This window comes from Mesitornis unicolor, unplaced genomic scaffold (assembly GCF_000695765.1).
Source record: "Mesitornis unicolor isolate BGI_N332 unplaced genomic scaffold, ASM69576v1 scaffold32131, whole genome shotgun sequence".
In the NCBI taxonomy this organism is placed as follows: domain Eukaryota; kingdom Metazoa; phylum Chordata; class Aves; order Mesitornithiformes; family Mesitornithidae; genus Mesitornis; species Mesitornis unicolor.
Genome location: NW_010166296.1, coordinates 11,370 through 26,760, shown reverse-complemented (window position 1 = coordinate 26,760; position 15,391 = coordinate 11,370). Strand labels below are relative to the sequence as shown.

The 15,391-nt window shown below is 35.9% G+C and overlaps 1 protein-coding gene across 1 annotated transcript in view; it reads left to right on the top strand.

The window, feature by feature from the left end:
- The window catches only part of ITGA1 (integrin, alpha 1), a gene marked incomplete at its 5' end in the record, with an annotated part of 16,452 nt that extends 1,756 nt beyond the window's left edge, over positions 1-14,696 (top strand). Inside the window, 15 exons of the mRNA XM_010194919.1 lie at positions 462-625; positions 817-953; positions 1,519-1,629; positions 2,187-2,272; positions 2,472-2,607; positions 3,572-3,652; positions 5,499-5,575; positions 6,290-6,379; positions 7,422-7,524; positions 9,023-9,136; positions 10,763-10,867; positions 12,008-12,112; positions 12,955-13,047; positions 13,681-13,797; positions 14,534-14,696. Coding sequence (XP_010193221.1) covers positions 462-625; positions 817-953; positions 1,519-1,629; positions 2,187-2,272; positions 2,472-2,607; positions 3,572-3,652; positions 5,499-5,575; positions 6,290-6,379; positions 7,422-7,524; positions 9,023-9,136; positions 10,763-10,867; positions 12,008-12,112; positions 12,955-13,047; positions 13,681-13,797; positions 14,534-14,578 — 1,564 coding nt within the window. The remainder of the gene's footprint in view (positions 1-461; positions 626-816; positions 954-1,518; positions 1,630-2,186; positions 2,273-2,471; positions 2,608-3,571; positions 3,653-5,498; positions 5,576-6,289; positions 6,380-7,421; positions 7,525-9,022; positions 9,137-10,762; positions 10,868-12,007; positions 12,113-12,954; positions 13,048-13,680; positions 13,798-14,533) is intronic.
- Between the last annotated feature and the right edge of the window lie 695 nt (positions 14,697-15,391).

The following is a 15,391-nucleotide window of genomic DNA, read 5'->3' as shown; positions in this document are numbered from 1 at the left end:
AATGCATTGCAAGGACAGAGGGCAAAGGGGAGTTGAAGTGAAGCAAATTGGTAGTGAATCTCAGCCTGTTTATCTACCCACAGCCAAAGAGGTGGCACACTACCCTCCAGCTCATGTATAGTGATATGTTCATCTGTGGATACTCTCAAGGAAGGGTCTGGGTCTTTGGTCTCTTTTAAAATGAGACTGTGTAGAGATGCTTAAATGCTTTTGAAATTATTTCCTTTCATCTTGTTTCTGTTCTGAAAAAAAGCACAACACTGTGGAGAAACCCTGTGACCATTTTGTCTTCAATTTGTTGTTTACTGGTGCTGTATAGAGTTTACAGTTATTTATTTGTCTAGACCATTACATACGTGTTTTTTGATGTTGAACATCCACATTTTGTAAGTTCATCCTTAAGTTAAGAAAAGTTGCTGCTATAATTTTCAAGGTACTTTCTCTTTTGTGTTTTTGTTAAGGTCTCGTGATGTGGCTGAAGTAAATGTTTCCATGCAGTTCACACCCAAAAGCATCAATATCCAACAACAAAATTGTCAAATAAATAAAAGAAAGACAATATGCATAAATGCTACAATTTGTTTCAAGACAAGACTAAAGTCAAAGGAAGATATATTTGAATCTAGTAAGTATATAAGCACTATGCTCTGCAATCTTTACACTATAAGCCTGCTATGCTCGCATTCATTTATAGCTCTGAAAATGGAATGCACGTCTTTTACAGTCACTACTCAAAGTGCATTTAAGATACTGGGGGGAGGAAAGAATATGTAGAAGCAAATAGGTTCATCATATTGATCTCAACTTCCTTTGCAGGTCTGCAGTACTGGATTACTCTCGACTCACAAAGACAAATATCTCGAAGCTTGTTCACAGAAAGCCATGAGAGGAAAATACAAAAAAATATAACTATCAAAGGGTCAGAATGTATTAAACATAACTTCTACATGTTGGCAAGTAAATCATTTAAAGTGAAATTTACCCTAATCTCTTTTTTTGTGTCTGTCCTAAGAAAGAGCATACCATAATTCGCAGAACTAAGCAGCTATCGCAGTTAAAAATTTGGATATGTTGTATCATAATTCAAAACTAATAATAAATGATGTCTAGAATTTGCTTGAATATGCAATACATCTAACTGCAGACCTCAGTTTGACGTCATCCAAGGTGATATCTCTATTGTTCATCTTACTGATCCTCTAAGCACAATTAAAAGAGCAGAGTCTATAAGTTGACCATTCCAAGGCATTCTTAAATGAAACTATGTTGGATATGCTCAGGCTATGTGACATTTTTATGATATTATGAGATACACAAGAAGATTAGTAGATATTTGTAAGCACTGGCTTGCAGTTTAAATGCTTTATCATCAATTGCAAGCATGCAAATACTTCTCTAGCAAGGATGGTGACAGTGTGACTGAAAAATATTTTACCTCATCATTGTTTGGTTTTTTTAACCTCCTTAGATATTAAAGTGAATATCAATAACAGCAATTTTGTTTTATTTATGTTTTAGGATAAGCCTGACTTTCAGGACTCTGTAAAGGTTTTGCTGGAGTTCAATTTTTCTGATCCAGAGAGTGGACCTGTTCTTGATAGCAACCTGCCAAATTCAATATCTGAATATGTAAGTCAATATGATTCTGTACTACTAACCAAAATATGTAAAGTAAAATTCATAACCCACACAAAAGCTGAAAGTATTGTCCAAAAATTGGCTAAAGAGGGTGGGTTGTTGAGTCTGTCCAGATGTTTCCTCTAAATGAATCTTCAGGAGTGAAAACTTGATTCAGTGTGCCTGAGAAACAGCCTGGGGCTTTAAAGCTGTCCAGAGTTAACTGAAAATAGAAGAGAGTACACACTATTTTATTGTTGTTTCTTTGCATAGATAGAGCAGGGCAGTTCTAGTCATAGACTTGTATGGGCCTTGTCATTATTCATACTTCTACTATTGCCTCTTTTTCTAATCTAGATGAATCACTTAGAAGGGAATGAATAGAAAGGTTATGTTTCACTTGTGCATTTTAGAGGATATTGGCATGTTTAACTGATTAATATTAGGGCAGCTTTCTTTGATTGTCAGACAGAAGGGCTTATATAAAATTAGATAATGAATTAAAATGCAAGTATTTAATTTTACTAATAACTGTAATAAAGTTGAGAATAAAAATACTATTGTTGCAGATTCCTTTCACAAAAGATTGTGGAGCCAAAAATAAATGCATTTCAGATCTTGTTCTGAATGTAAAAGCAAGCATAGCTGGAGACAGGTAACTACACTGGGCTTATTGTATCACTTGGTATCTGTGCAAAATTTCTATTTTCATTATGAATTCTGTAGTCTAATAAGATAACTGACATAATTTTCAAATCAGACACAATATAATCTGGACACTGAAAGAAGTTCCTCTTTATGTTAAAGACAGATTGAAAAATTAAGATATCCAACATTATTACTTTATTTTGCAGCTCTTCTCCATTCATTGTAAAAACACGCAATGATAAGTTCACCATCCAGCTCTCTGTGAAGAACAAAAAAGATAGTGCCTATAATACCAGAGTTTTGGTTCAGTATTCTCCAAATATTATTTTTGCTGGCATTGAGGTAGGAATTTTTCACATTATTGCATTTATCATGACCTTTGTTGCTAGGAAGATCTGAGGAAGTCTTTGTATCAAGCCTGAATTTCACTGCTCTGGCATCATCTCAGTTGATAGGAAAAGTTTCCCTGGGAGCACTGTCCTTGCTTATCTCTTTTAAAGAGTGCATTTCTTTTGACCTGAGTGAACTCTTGCCTAGGCTCCAAGTTTCATAATAACACTTAGACACTAAATGCCTACATCTTAGGTGACTGTCAGCACCATGAGTAATCTGTACATCTGTAGAGCCAGAAATGCCTCATTATTCATCAGTACAGCTCCCGAGCCTCTAGAATTGTCCTTTTGCACGTGTATAAGAAAAGCATGGTCTTGGTAGTACAGCATAGATCAGTGGCTGCCTCATCCATGCCTCAGGCTGTGCTTATGTTTTGATGTCTGCCTCATTAGATATGCTACAAATTCACCTTAGTTCATGTGGGAAACATTAGGAGAAGTTTATTTTCAATCAGCAGTCCTGATGTTGCATGTTAGGAGAATTCAGGGGTCCACACCACTGTTGCTGACTCTGTGGCAATAACTTATGGAGTATAAATGTCAGTTTAACTACCACGTTAGGAACACGTTTACAAAATCACATGTAAAAGTTGTGTACTTAAACATATGTTGATCTGCTAGACCTCATGACTAATTTGCGTTGTGTCCAGTTTGTATATAATTACTAATGTTCCAAATGCTTTCACTAATAGGGAATAATAGCTACTAATTGATGTAGATGTTTATAGTTGGAAATCGTTTTGCAGAAGTTGTGGCTTCCTATTTTTGTTCCAGTTTAATTAAGGCTTTGACTCTTATGATGTTTTGACAACGAAGAGTAGCAATGGCATCTAATTTCAACAGGCCCTTGATGCTTAGTCAAAATTTAAAGAGAGTTTGCACAAGGACATGATTTCACTTTCTTTTTCGTTTAGGATATACAGAAAGATAGTTGTGAATCTAACTACAACATCACCTGTAAAGTGGGATACCCATTTCTAAAACCTGCAGAAGAGGTAAAGAGTTCCTGAGCATGCAATTTCCCCTTGCTTCATGTCATTCTAAGGCCAGAGCAGTCCCTGTTGGCTCTGAATTTCTTTTTTGTTGTATTGACCCCAAAACCTGTCTATATGTGTTTCACAAGCTACCCTTGATATGAACTGCATTAAGTCAATTAGGAGAACATCAGGTCTTTGGTTCCTGAGCAGTCAGCTGTGGTATGTGAGGAGGTAAAAAGTGCACATTGCCATCATTGGTGCTGACAGAAGGCAAGTGGCACACCTGGCCAGAAGGGTCTGTCTCCAGAAGTACAGGATATTGGGTAGGATATCTTAATAAGGCATTAGATACGGTGGCCTTCCACAGATTAGAGCCTATGACTTTAGTTATTTTGTATATAAAATTTAATTGGATGGTTGAAAAGAGAGAAAACTGGTATGTGGAAATCCTAATCTGGATCTGCCAAAACCAGGCATGAAGACTTTGCCTCTGCCTAGTGGGGAGTAAGAGGCGTTTCCAGCAAGCAATCCACTTAATATTGAGCTCCAGCTTGAATGGCTCCAGTGATAACTCTGTATCTCCTGCTGTAATAATGAAGGAGCTTTAGCTAAACTTAGCCCTTGAAAATACACATCTAAGCCTCACTTAAATAGCCCTGATATCAAATTTGGAATAGCAAATTGCATGCAAATAAGACCAGCTCTCTTTCCTGGCAGTTTCTTGTCTGTTTGTCATGCAGATGGATAGCGAAGGGAGTATCAGGAGAGATGTACTGTTACATTGCCCTCTACACACACATTCCAGCTTGTGTCTTGAACTTGCAGGAATTAAGTCAGCTGTTACTTTCTTGCAGCCAAATAAGCATACTGCCTGATGTCACTGCCCACAATGCTCCCTTCCCGCCCTTCCCAGCCTTACTGGATTTCTCACATTTTCCTTTCATGCTTTGTTAGTTTTTCTGTAGCTACAGATCCCTAAATTTAGGAATTTCATACTCTCCTTTGCATTCAGAAATCAAATAATCTCTGATGCACTGATAAGCATCCCTAATACAGTCCTTTTTAAAGCCTCTTCCTGGCTTAATTTTTTTTTAATATGAAGAAATATCTAAGACAAGTTACTCTGAGTCACTTTGTAATAAGGATTTGTACGCATTAAAGGATAAACAAAATTCTGGGCTGAAAAATCCTGTACAGTAACAAATAGTAAAACTTTTGCTTCGTATAAAATTACCCTTAAGTGTCAGGATATGAAAAAGGACATATTTAGGACACTGTTGCCAAATTTTGTGTAGTTCCAAATTGTGATGAATAGTTGTAATGAGTATGGAATTTTTGTGAGACCTCATAGTAATTTATTTATATTGTTAACATTTCTATTCTATAGTCTAGATGTTTTATTACATATTAAGCAAGATTCCAGCAGCCTTCTATAGGAAACTCATCTCCACTGCAATTGTGAGGCTTCGAAGCCAGGATTTGAAGCTTTTTTTGCTTCTCATTAGAGAAAAAACCATGGTTTTGATAAATTGCTTGCAAGATGAGTTCATTTCTATTAAGAAAGATTTAGCTATGTATTTCTGATATATAGTAAGTTTTACTGAGACTTCTCAGTTCGGAAAATTTCAGGCTAGTCTTTAATAAGTGATAGTTATTAGGTTTCCTTCTTGGTTGGGGACAAATTTAAAAAGGTAGATTCATTCATAGGAAAGGTAGATTCATTCATAGGAAAGTCTTAAAATTAAGGATTTCACAGATAAAGGTAGGAAAAATTTACTCATTTTTCATCGGATCAAAACTTATTAGTCTGCTTTTTTGTTGTTTTTTTTTCCTTTTGAAATTTGTAATGTATTTCTCCGAACAGATTTCCTTCAAAATATCATTCCAATTCAATGCATCATATCTCCTGGAAAATGCTACTATCCATGTATATGCAACAAGGTTAGTTGCAGTCATTACTTGTTTACCTTCTGATTTTTTATCTTAGAAAGATCTACAGCTTTGTGTTTCATAGCAAAACAAGGATGACTTTCCTGCACTCAGAACTGGTTAAACAATCTGTAGAGCTGACAGCTTTACAGATGTACTTGGCCCAGCAGTGGACTAAGTGGACTAGATAAATTGCTATTTGTCTCTGGAGCCTGAGAGTAACAAATGAGTCATAAATTCCCGTAGTTTTACCTGCAGAAAAGGTTTACTGTCTTACAAAATTACTGCATACTTTAGCATGAATCACATTTTTGCTAAACAAAAAGGTCTGACCTTCAAAGAGCAAAAGCATAGCAGAAGTTGTCATCATAGAGCAGAGGAACGCATTTGCCCTCAGTGTTTGCCGTCCCTGCAAAATCCCAGAATAATGTGAGATTAGCAGCCCTTATTTGATCCATTTAAATTCAGTCAACTGCAGTCTGTAATTTTATAAAAGATATGTATCTGAGCTGAGACTGGTGCAGGACTTTAATTTTTAGTTACTGAAAAGAGTCTTTTTAATTTATTTTTAGGAGATAGTAATTAACTGGAAATGAGTAGTGTGTTTTCATACCCAGAGATGTAGGTATTTCAGTTTCTTAAGATCCTGTCCCACCTAAGAGTTATGTTGTGTGTGCAGATGATTTTCACAGTCTGATCTGAGTGGCGTATGTTGTCTTATTTTAGTGATAGTGAAGAACCACCTGAGACCTTGCGTGACAACAGAGGGCACGTAACAATTCCAGTAAAATATGAAGTAGGAATAATATTTGTAAGGTATTGATTCTTTTCTGTACTTTTACTTACTAGCAGAATAAATAGCAGGTGTTCAAAGAGACTATAGTATTGTTTTGTTGTTGAGTTGTTCTCAGTGTCTACAGATGATGGCTTCTAGGCTCACAAACAGGAAGCACATTGAAAAGAGCAGTTACATGAAATAATGGAGCTGTTACTGCTGTTATCTTTCTGTGTCTCCATTTTATCCATCTAAATTTGATCTACAGTTTGCAAGTACAACAGCAGCTTCTCTTGATTCTTGTACTTTGCTCTATTCATTCAAAGGTGTTTGAGGTACGTAAGACAGCAAATACTTCCAGTTTCCTAATGGCCATAAGTTGTAACACAATAATATTGCATGGTATGGTGTCTGATTTCTATCTTCAAAAATTAGCCTTAATTTTAGATTCTCAGAGATTTAGAGGTTTTTTTAATCAATTCAGTCATAAACTTCAATGAAGATCTTGTAGTACACTTTATTTTCAGAAATAGCTACAATTCAGTTAAATGCCATCCCTGTAAAACATTATTAATATTATCAGTAGAATACATTGCATGGTGTGCAGGTGTAAATAATTATGTCAAGTAAATTCTGCATGCATTTCATGGTTCAAATCCAGCCTTCATGCCATAGGGAATAAAGTTGAATTTAGAACATGCAGGTTTTGTTCATTTTTTCCTTGATTCTTTCTTTTATAGGACCCTGCCTGTTTCACATGGCAGTACTCAGGATAAGGGACTGCATAGCTAGAATAAGAACAGCAAAATCAGGCCCTCATGTATTGTTTTTGGGAACAATGCTTTCTCATTTTGCAGTTTAATCTGAACAAAACATTTGAGATGTGCATAACAAAAAGTGAGCATTACTCAGAAAAGTTATCTTCAGTGGAAGTAGCAGTGCAGTCTTAACTGCAAGACTTGCTATGAAGGATTCATGAAATAATAAAAACACCTGTATCATTATTATTATTAAATACTAGAAGTTTTATGAAGTTTTAATGCTTATTGGGTTCTTTTGTTTTGTTCTGTTTTTAACCCACAGTGTTTTCAAAGAGCACCATGTTATAATTGCAGCAAATGATACTGTTCCTACTGCTATTAACACAACAGAGCAGATTGGGGATGAAGTTACTCTACATTATAGGGTAAGAAATAATTAAAACTGCATGATATAGATACTGGCTTCATCTTTTTCATTTGGTTTGAATCACTTAATGTGACAGCCTATTACTTAATAGCAGCTATGTGATATGTTAAATGTTCTACATGGGTATTTTATGTTTAACACTTTTTTTTTTTTTGCTTGCTTGCTTGCTTTGCAATAAGGCAAGTCAGGGTTTCTCAGCATGGTCCATCCCTGCAAAGTAGTTTGGGTGCAGTTTGGAGCAGCTTCCCTCAGCAGGGGAAAGAGAGCATGCCCTAGTAAATAACTTGACCTACGTTCATTGTGATTTAGAACAGATACTTCCAAAATCCAGTCAGCTTTGAAGAAGGCAAATGCCATGATCCAAGAACATTGTCTTCCCAATGGAATGCTGTGAAGTAAAATTACTTGGAAAATATATTTAATGGACTAGAAGCCCGTTCTCAGGTTGCAGTAGGACTGAATTTAGTAATCTTGAGAGCATACTTGTTTAATCAGTGTCAAACCTAAAGCTGAACAAGGGTCTCATGTACAAAGGATAAAAGTCTTTGAATCAACTTTCTGTCCATAAAAAAATCACCATGAGAAAGTTCTCACTCGCACTAAATAGCAATAGTGAAGGTTTTTGAACATTTTTAGCCCACTTGCAGTGTTTTTACTCAGCTACTTTTTTTAGGCTGAAAGTTCAAATCCTGTAATCTCGATGCTTTTGTGTATGTTTAAGACATTACTTATTTCAGAATCTTTGCTTTCTGAATATAAAAGCTGGTGGTCTGCAGAGCCACACCATTTATGATGTTGTGAGTGCAACTCATCTCTGCAAGCAGCCTATCACAAATGAGTAGTCAGAAGGAAAACGCTAAACAGGTTCTTCAGGGCTTGTTAAACTCATACACTTCAGAGACAGGATCACCAATTCCCCTGCCACTAGTTCCACCTAGATGTTCTGTCCATCCTTGGCCACAGCAGGCATATTCAGAACAAGCAGCAGCTCACAGATGTGTCCTGTGATCTTCTCAGGGAAAGCAGGGAGAGGAGCAGGTGGGTAGGAGGGCTGCTGCCTAAGCACACCTGAGGAGAAAGCAGCGGGAGCCACTGCTGGTACAGTGGCTCCTCTCCATGTTAAAACATTTTAGGGGTATTATTAAAAGTTGAAATGAAATTACCTTACGTAGAAGTCCTAAATGATAAAAGGATGCAGTAAACAAGATAAAAAGAAGAAATTTATGTCAAAACAGACCCTTTCATCCTGTTCATTTGATTTCCTTCAATAGACCATTGTGTTACCAAAGGCCACAGAAGAATGTGTCTGCTTATTCACAACAGGCTGTTCTCAGGGAAGAAGTAAGAGTTCATCACACCACTTTTTGTGTAACTGACTATGGAACTTTAAGAAACACAGAAAAAAAGAAAACCACAGGAAAGGAAAAAACCCCACAATCAAATACCAGCAAAATAAGGAAGGTACTAATCAAACCATTTGTCTTTTTTTTTTGTAGATTGAAAAAGGTGAACACTTTCCAATGCCAAACCTCACGCTGCAGATCTTATTTCCCAATGTAACAGCAGCCAAGAATACTCTTCTCTACCTTACTGCATTGTCACATTCCCAAGTAAGCTAGGAATTCGTATTTTTATGATTAACGTTGAAATTTTTGCTGCAAGGAGCTGCAAAACACAAACATTTTGGGATGATGCCTTGCTTCAAGATGAATCTTGCTTTTTGCTCTAAAAGACAAGATGCTGATGTTTTAAGTGTATGTACAGATGTGCATAAGAAGACAGAGATATTTTTTTTAAAAGGAAACAAGCAAATTTAAAATGGTGTTGAACAATAATTGCACTATAACAAGGCTAATTTGATACATTACCAAGTGATATGGTAGATATGAGATATGAGTGATATGAGTTTCTCTCTTAATTTTCTCTTCTGAGTCTCATATTATCTACATTATCTCAATGCTTACTGCAAATGCTCTGGTTTTGCTATGTACATCTATACCTCAATGTCCTGTTCATTCTTCTTCTTTCTGTTACTGAAAATAGCCTTCCTGCAGCACTAGCAATCCTCTGGCATCTTCCTTTTCTGGGTCACTGAGACATCTTGAAGGGGATGTTAGCTCATGTCTTTCAAATGCTCTTTACTGCAGCCCTCATTTGAGTTTTTCCATTTCACTCCTCCAGAGCAGCTGGAGCAGATCACAATTGATGTGATGATTCCAGATCTGTAGATATTAAAAGTAGAGCTGTATAAATAACTGGATGGCTGAAGAACTCAAATATCAATAAGTGGTGACCTAAACCTTTTTTTTTCACCTTTCCCTCAGAGACACACACGTATGAGCACCTCTCTCAAAATATTTCACTTAGTTTTGAAGTGCTGCACCACTGAAAAATAAATCCAATTATCTAAATGAAAGATCAAGGTTCACTTTAAACAAAAAAAAATCCAAAACCCCCAAAATATTTCATGTTTAGAATACAAAGAAATAGTCTTAATTTTTAAATTCCTTCCCCCGTTATTTTCATTTCTAGGCAATCACCACATTTGACCCAAGTTTGCACATAATCTCAAGAAATCTGTGTTCTTTCTGTGGGTATAATTCATCTGCCACTAGTTACTCCCTAGTGTAGTGTACCAAAGTGCTCTGCGGGGGATGTGCAATCCTCGTGATTCATGATAGCAATCTGACAGTGAATGACCTGACTGAAGAAAACAAATTCCCACGCACAAAAGACACCGAAGGGTTTGGCAGCTGCCATTGAAGGAGCCATGGAGGCCTGGCAGTGCTCCAGCGCCTGCTCCCCCTCCCTGGGCGCTGCAGCAGGGGCTTCTGAATCTTGCACTTAACCTGCCTGTCTGCTTGCTAAGGCAGAAGCCCTCTGGGTTCCTGTGCAAAAGCTATTTATCTCTCCTAATAGCCAGCTCTTGCTGGTTCACAAAGTAGTCATCTTTCAGGAAGCTCTTGTTTGCTTCTGCAGATGTTTAAGTGGCTGGATAGAGTTTAGGTTAAATAATCTCATAAAAATTGTTGTTTGAATAATGACACTTCAATACCTACACCATCCTACATTCCTACTCTCTACTCTTGCAATATGCTGTTTTATTGCATTTAGTGGTTAGAAAATATTATTGTGGTTAATATTAAATATTATTGATGTTAGCTTCTTTCCAGAGCATTTTATTGTAATAGATTGGATATTCAGACAATAAGAATATTTTTTTTTTCTGCTAACAGAATGCCATCTGCAAAACTAGTTACCCTGTAGATCCGTTAAAGATCAGCACTGGGAAACCATTTGTGTTGTCAAAAATAAAAGAACCTACAAAAGATACAATTATGGTAAGCCTACATGTAGTATGTATATTCATCCCAGATATTAACCCAGATTTTTGAGCTGAGCACTTCTGCAATAAATATATAAAAGCTTCTCTCAAACTGTATCCTATAGAAACTTACTTTATTTTAAGAGCCTGAAAAGTCATCTTTATGTAGACTAGCTATAGTTTTTATTTGGCTACGAAACTGTATAGAGAACTGAATTTGGGATGGCGTTTATTTTAAATTTAGCAAATGTATAAATAAGAGTAGCACATTAGATGGCTGAGTAAATCTTTACCTTCTATATTCCTATTGTAATTAAAAATAGTAACATTATAAAAGCTTCATCTCCCTTGCAACTTTTTTAGACATCCAGTTGAAAATACTTTCAAATGCTAGCACTCCAATCTGACAAATTTTCTATGCTACTGGTAGAAATGTAACTGGCAATCCCATTTGGAAAGGTTTAGCCTCTCACATTTAGATGGAAGAGTTGCAAAATAATTTTGCTGCTGTAATTATGTTGGCACACTGGAAAAAACCATCATACTGCCTCATCAGTAGAGAGATATAAGTCAAGTTTCTGGTGCAAATGAAACTGTGCCATCAGAAGAGTGTTTTGCCATGCTTATCATAAGCCTTCACAGAGGTGATAAAGGTCTAGGCTAAGCAACTGTTTCTGAAGTGTTGAACATCATTCTGCTGCCCTCCCAGCTAGGAAGTGATACTGGGAAGTAAAGATACTTAATTTTCCACACAGATGTCCTGCCCTGCTTGAAAAGTTCAGGCATCTCATGATTTGAAAGAATCTAAATACTGTGGAGAAGCCATAGCTGTGCTGGCAGAGAAACTCTTGCTGTTAGAGGCCATGCCTCCTTGAGGAGCTCTGCCTGTGCCTTTTGGTGTGTGCCTACAGAAACAGAGCTTCCTCAAGGCTAAGCAAGTCTTCAAAAACTGAGTCTACTCTACCACAGCATGAACATCTCAACTTTTTTGTATGCTGCAGTGTCATTTTTACATAGAAAGCCACAGTAATTCATATCAGTTTAGTACTGGTGTCACAGCAAGTCTTTGATCTTTATATATAGTAGTATACATGTTTTTATTTTAGTAATGTAAAATGTCTCTTCCTATTAATTCATGTTGGTGCCTTTTAAACAGGACTGTGATACATACAGCTGTGCATCTATTCATTGTGCCCTGGTCTCATCTGACATATATCAAGTGAATGTTTCGTTAAGAGTATGGAAACCTACCATCATAAAAGTAAGTAAATCACATTTGCATTCAAGAATACTCTTGGGTTTGAGAAAATTAAGCCAATGTTTCCAATGTGTATTGAAATTTCTTTTTTTTTGTTAAGTCTCCACAGTCCCCTAGTGTTTTAAATAATTTCTCTTGTTATTTTAAAGTTTCTTCAAAACTAAATTACATGCACATTATTATCCTTAAAGTAAGTACTTAGAACTTACCAGGAATTTTAAAACATGGTAAGAAGACACTCCTTACTTATTCTGTATTGATGATCCTTTTTTAAATAGTTACTTAAGCATACACAAATTCTAATTCAGCAGATGTAAGGAGGGGTACAAAGAAGCATATATATTTTTAAGTAGGTTTTAATCTGGAAAGGTTTCTCAAGTCCAGAAAGGATTTTTTGATCAAAAAGAGCAGAGGAGAGAGAGCCCACATCAGTATTTTGTGAGAGTTACAACAATGACCAGGCTGTGGTCTGTTTTGCTCAGTTGCTAAATTTCTGACATTGAGTTCCTGTTTCGTGTCTCTGTTTTTCTCTGGAAAATAACAGGACAGGAAGGGAGATACAGCAGAATTTTAGAAAGCCTGAATCTGTCCCTGGGGCCAAATATTTCAGAATTAATTAGTATTTCTTTGAAACCTCTGCTCTCTATTCTTTCAAAGATGTGTTGCTGTCTTGCAAACAGTGTTGTGTGTGCTGAAGATGACACACATGAGCAGCTTCACCGATTTTCACATTTTTCTGCATAAAACTTTAGCATTAACTTTTGCTTTCACCCTTCTCATTTGCACAAAGCTTTCTACTTTAAAATACCTAATTATAAACCATAGCCATTCCTCTCTTCTTCCAGGCAAGTATTCACAGCTTAACCCTTGTTGTGAAGGCATTACTTAGAAGTGAGAACTCATCATTGATTTTGAGAAATGACCATCAAAAACTGGAGGTAAGAAGATTATGATAATTCATGGATTTACTCTTCATAGGATTTATTGTGCAACTGAATCATTCCTCTTCATTCATTACTAGTGATCTGATTGTTACCTGTTGTAACATATTACCCTACTTTAAATAAGAATTTCATATTACAGTAGAAATGTAAGAATTGGTCAGACGATGATACCAAAATCGCTATAAAGGGATATATATAACTATAAATAACTATAAAGTTGTGTCCCTAATAAATACATAAGTTAAAATAATTAGAATTTCTATACGGTCTTGCTTATTTAAGTGTGACTATTTCAGTTTACACTAAATATGCCTGCTTTAAAATCAAATTACTATCTATATAGCCTTTTACACTTATTTCATTTAATTGGTTTAGAATCTTAACAATGACTACTAACTTATAGCTGGGCCAACCCTCGTGAAATGAATGCACTTGCAAAGTGCAAGATGTTACATAAATATAGAGTTTCATGCTGGAGATTATTTTCTCAATTCCGTCCTACAAATTCCTGTACTTAGAATGAAGTGGTACCCTGGAAAATCACTGCATACTGACAAAAGTCATGCTGCTCTGCTGATGTTTTAGAAGGACAAACTATTTATTGCTTATATTCTGAACACTTTGCAGACCATGATTAAGATCTCCAAAGAGCTCCCACCGGGTACAGTCCCCTTATGGGTTATTCTCCTGAGTATCTTTGCAGGACTCTTGATTCTTGCACTGCTTATATTTGCTTTGTGGAAGGTAAGCTGCATGCTTTTGTCTTCATGAAAATAAACAAATATGCTTATATCCTCTGCCATGTCCTTCTGAACCTCAAGGACACTAGTATTACCTAGTAAGTAGAGTGAAATCTTGTAGAAATGACAGAATAACTAATAACACTAAATTTTTCAAATGTGTAATATGCAATGCTAACCAACCTATACAGCCCGTATGTTTTGGAAAGAAAAATAAAAATATTTTAGTACTATTAAGGGTTTACTGAGGGATTCTTTTATTAGCTTTGACTGTAACCTTTCATGACCAGGTATTCTCTCTGTGTGAGATGCTAGGCCTGTGGCGTAAGTATTGCCACAAGTGGGCACTCTTCTCCAAGCTAAATATTTAGTTCATACTTGAGTCAGAAGGTTAGTTTATAAATTTCAACATGCATAATCTCTTGAAAAAAATGACAGTCATAAAATGAAGTATTTATTCAAACGAGTGCAAAACATTATTAAGTGGTTTGGCCTCTGACATTATGTGAACAAAACAATGATTCAGCAATTGCTTACTGTATGTTAATGTACTCTTTTTGTCTGTTTCAATGACATATCTTTATTTTTTCCATTCTAGGAAAAACAATGTTGTAATTTAGTGATAAAATATTAAATGAAGTTTTACTGTACTGAAAGTATTAAAATAGTAGTAAGAACCAGCAAACCAAGATGGGTTGTATGCTTTGAGAAGTTCTTAGTCACTTTTTTCTTTTCTGCAGGCTGGATTTTTCAAGAGACCACTAAAGAAGAAAATGGAAAAATGAAGAGAAAAAAAAAATCCACAAAAATTTTTGCTCAGGTCTGCCTCAAAATTGTTACTGTAAAATTATAAATTAAATATACATAGAGCAGTCACAATGTTTTCTAAACTCTGGTGCATTAATGAAACAAGAAGCAGAACAAGAAGAATCAAGTCAAGCACACATGCAAAGGAATCATGCAAAGGAAGAATAAACAGCCTTATTACCTTTTGTGATATTCAAGGACATATTTTCAAGTGCTACTCATTTTTGGAGAGTAACCGAGTTCAAAGATTCTAACATTTTTTAATACAGAAAATGCATAATCATGTTTTTATATACTTATGTATTGGAATTATTTTTCATTCCAAATTATGCAACAAGTCATCTTTTATGTAGTGGTATCAGTCGTTTTTATCACCTTACAGTTTTCAAAAGGAAAAAGCATAATTTTCAAAATTTCCTTCTTCTGTCAGTTCTATGAGAGCAGACTGTCAGTCTGTGAAGTAGAAGCAAACTTTGAGAATGCACCAAATACTGTATGGTAACTGATGTAATGACAATTCAGAAGATAGAAGCACCTGCAGAATTTTGAGAGAAAATTACTGAAATACCTTGGACTTCTCTTTCTGCTCATTTTAGTGTGTCCAGCTAGATCCAGGATACTCCAAGAAAGAGATTCTTATGGTCAAGTGGACCATAAGGGATTGATCTATTAAACTCCATAACTGTTATGTTAGAACTTGAAACAGATTTTTGGCAGGCCTAAAGATGTATGCACAAAACATTCAAGCCCATCTGATTGCACACTGTACTCAAATAAGCAGGGCCACAATT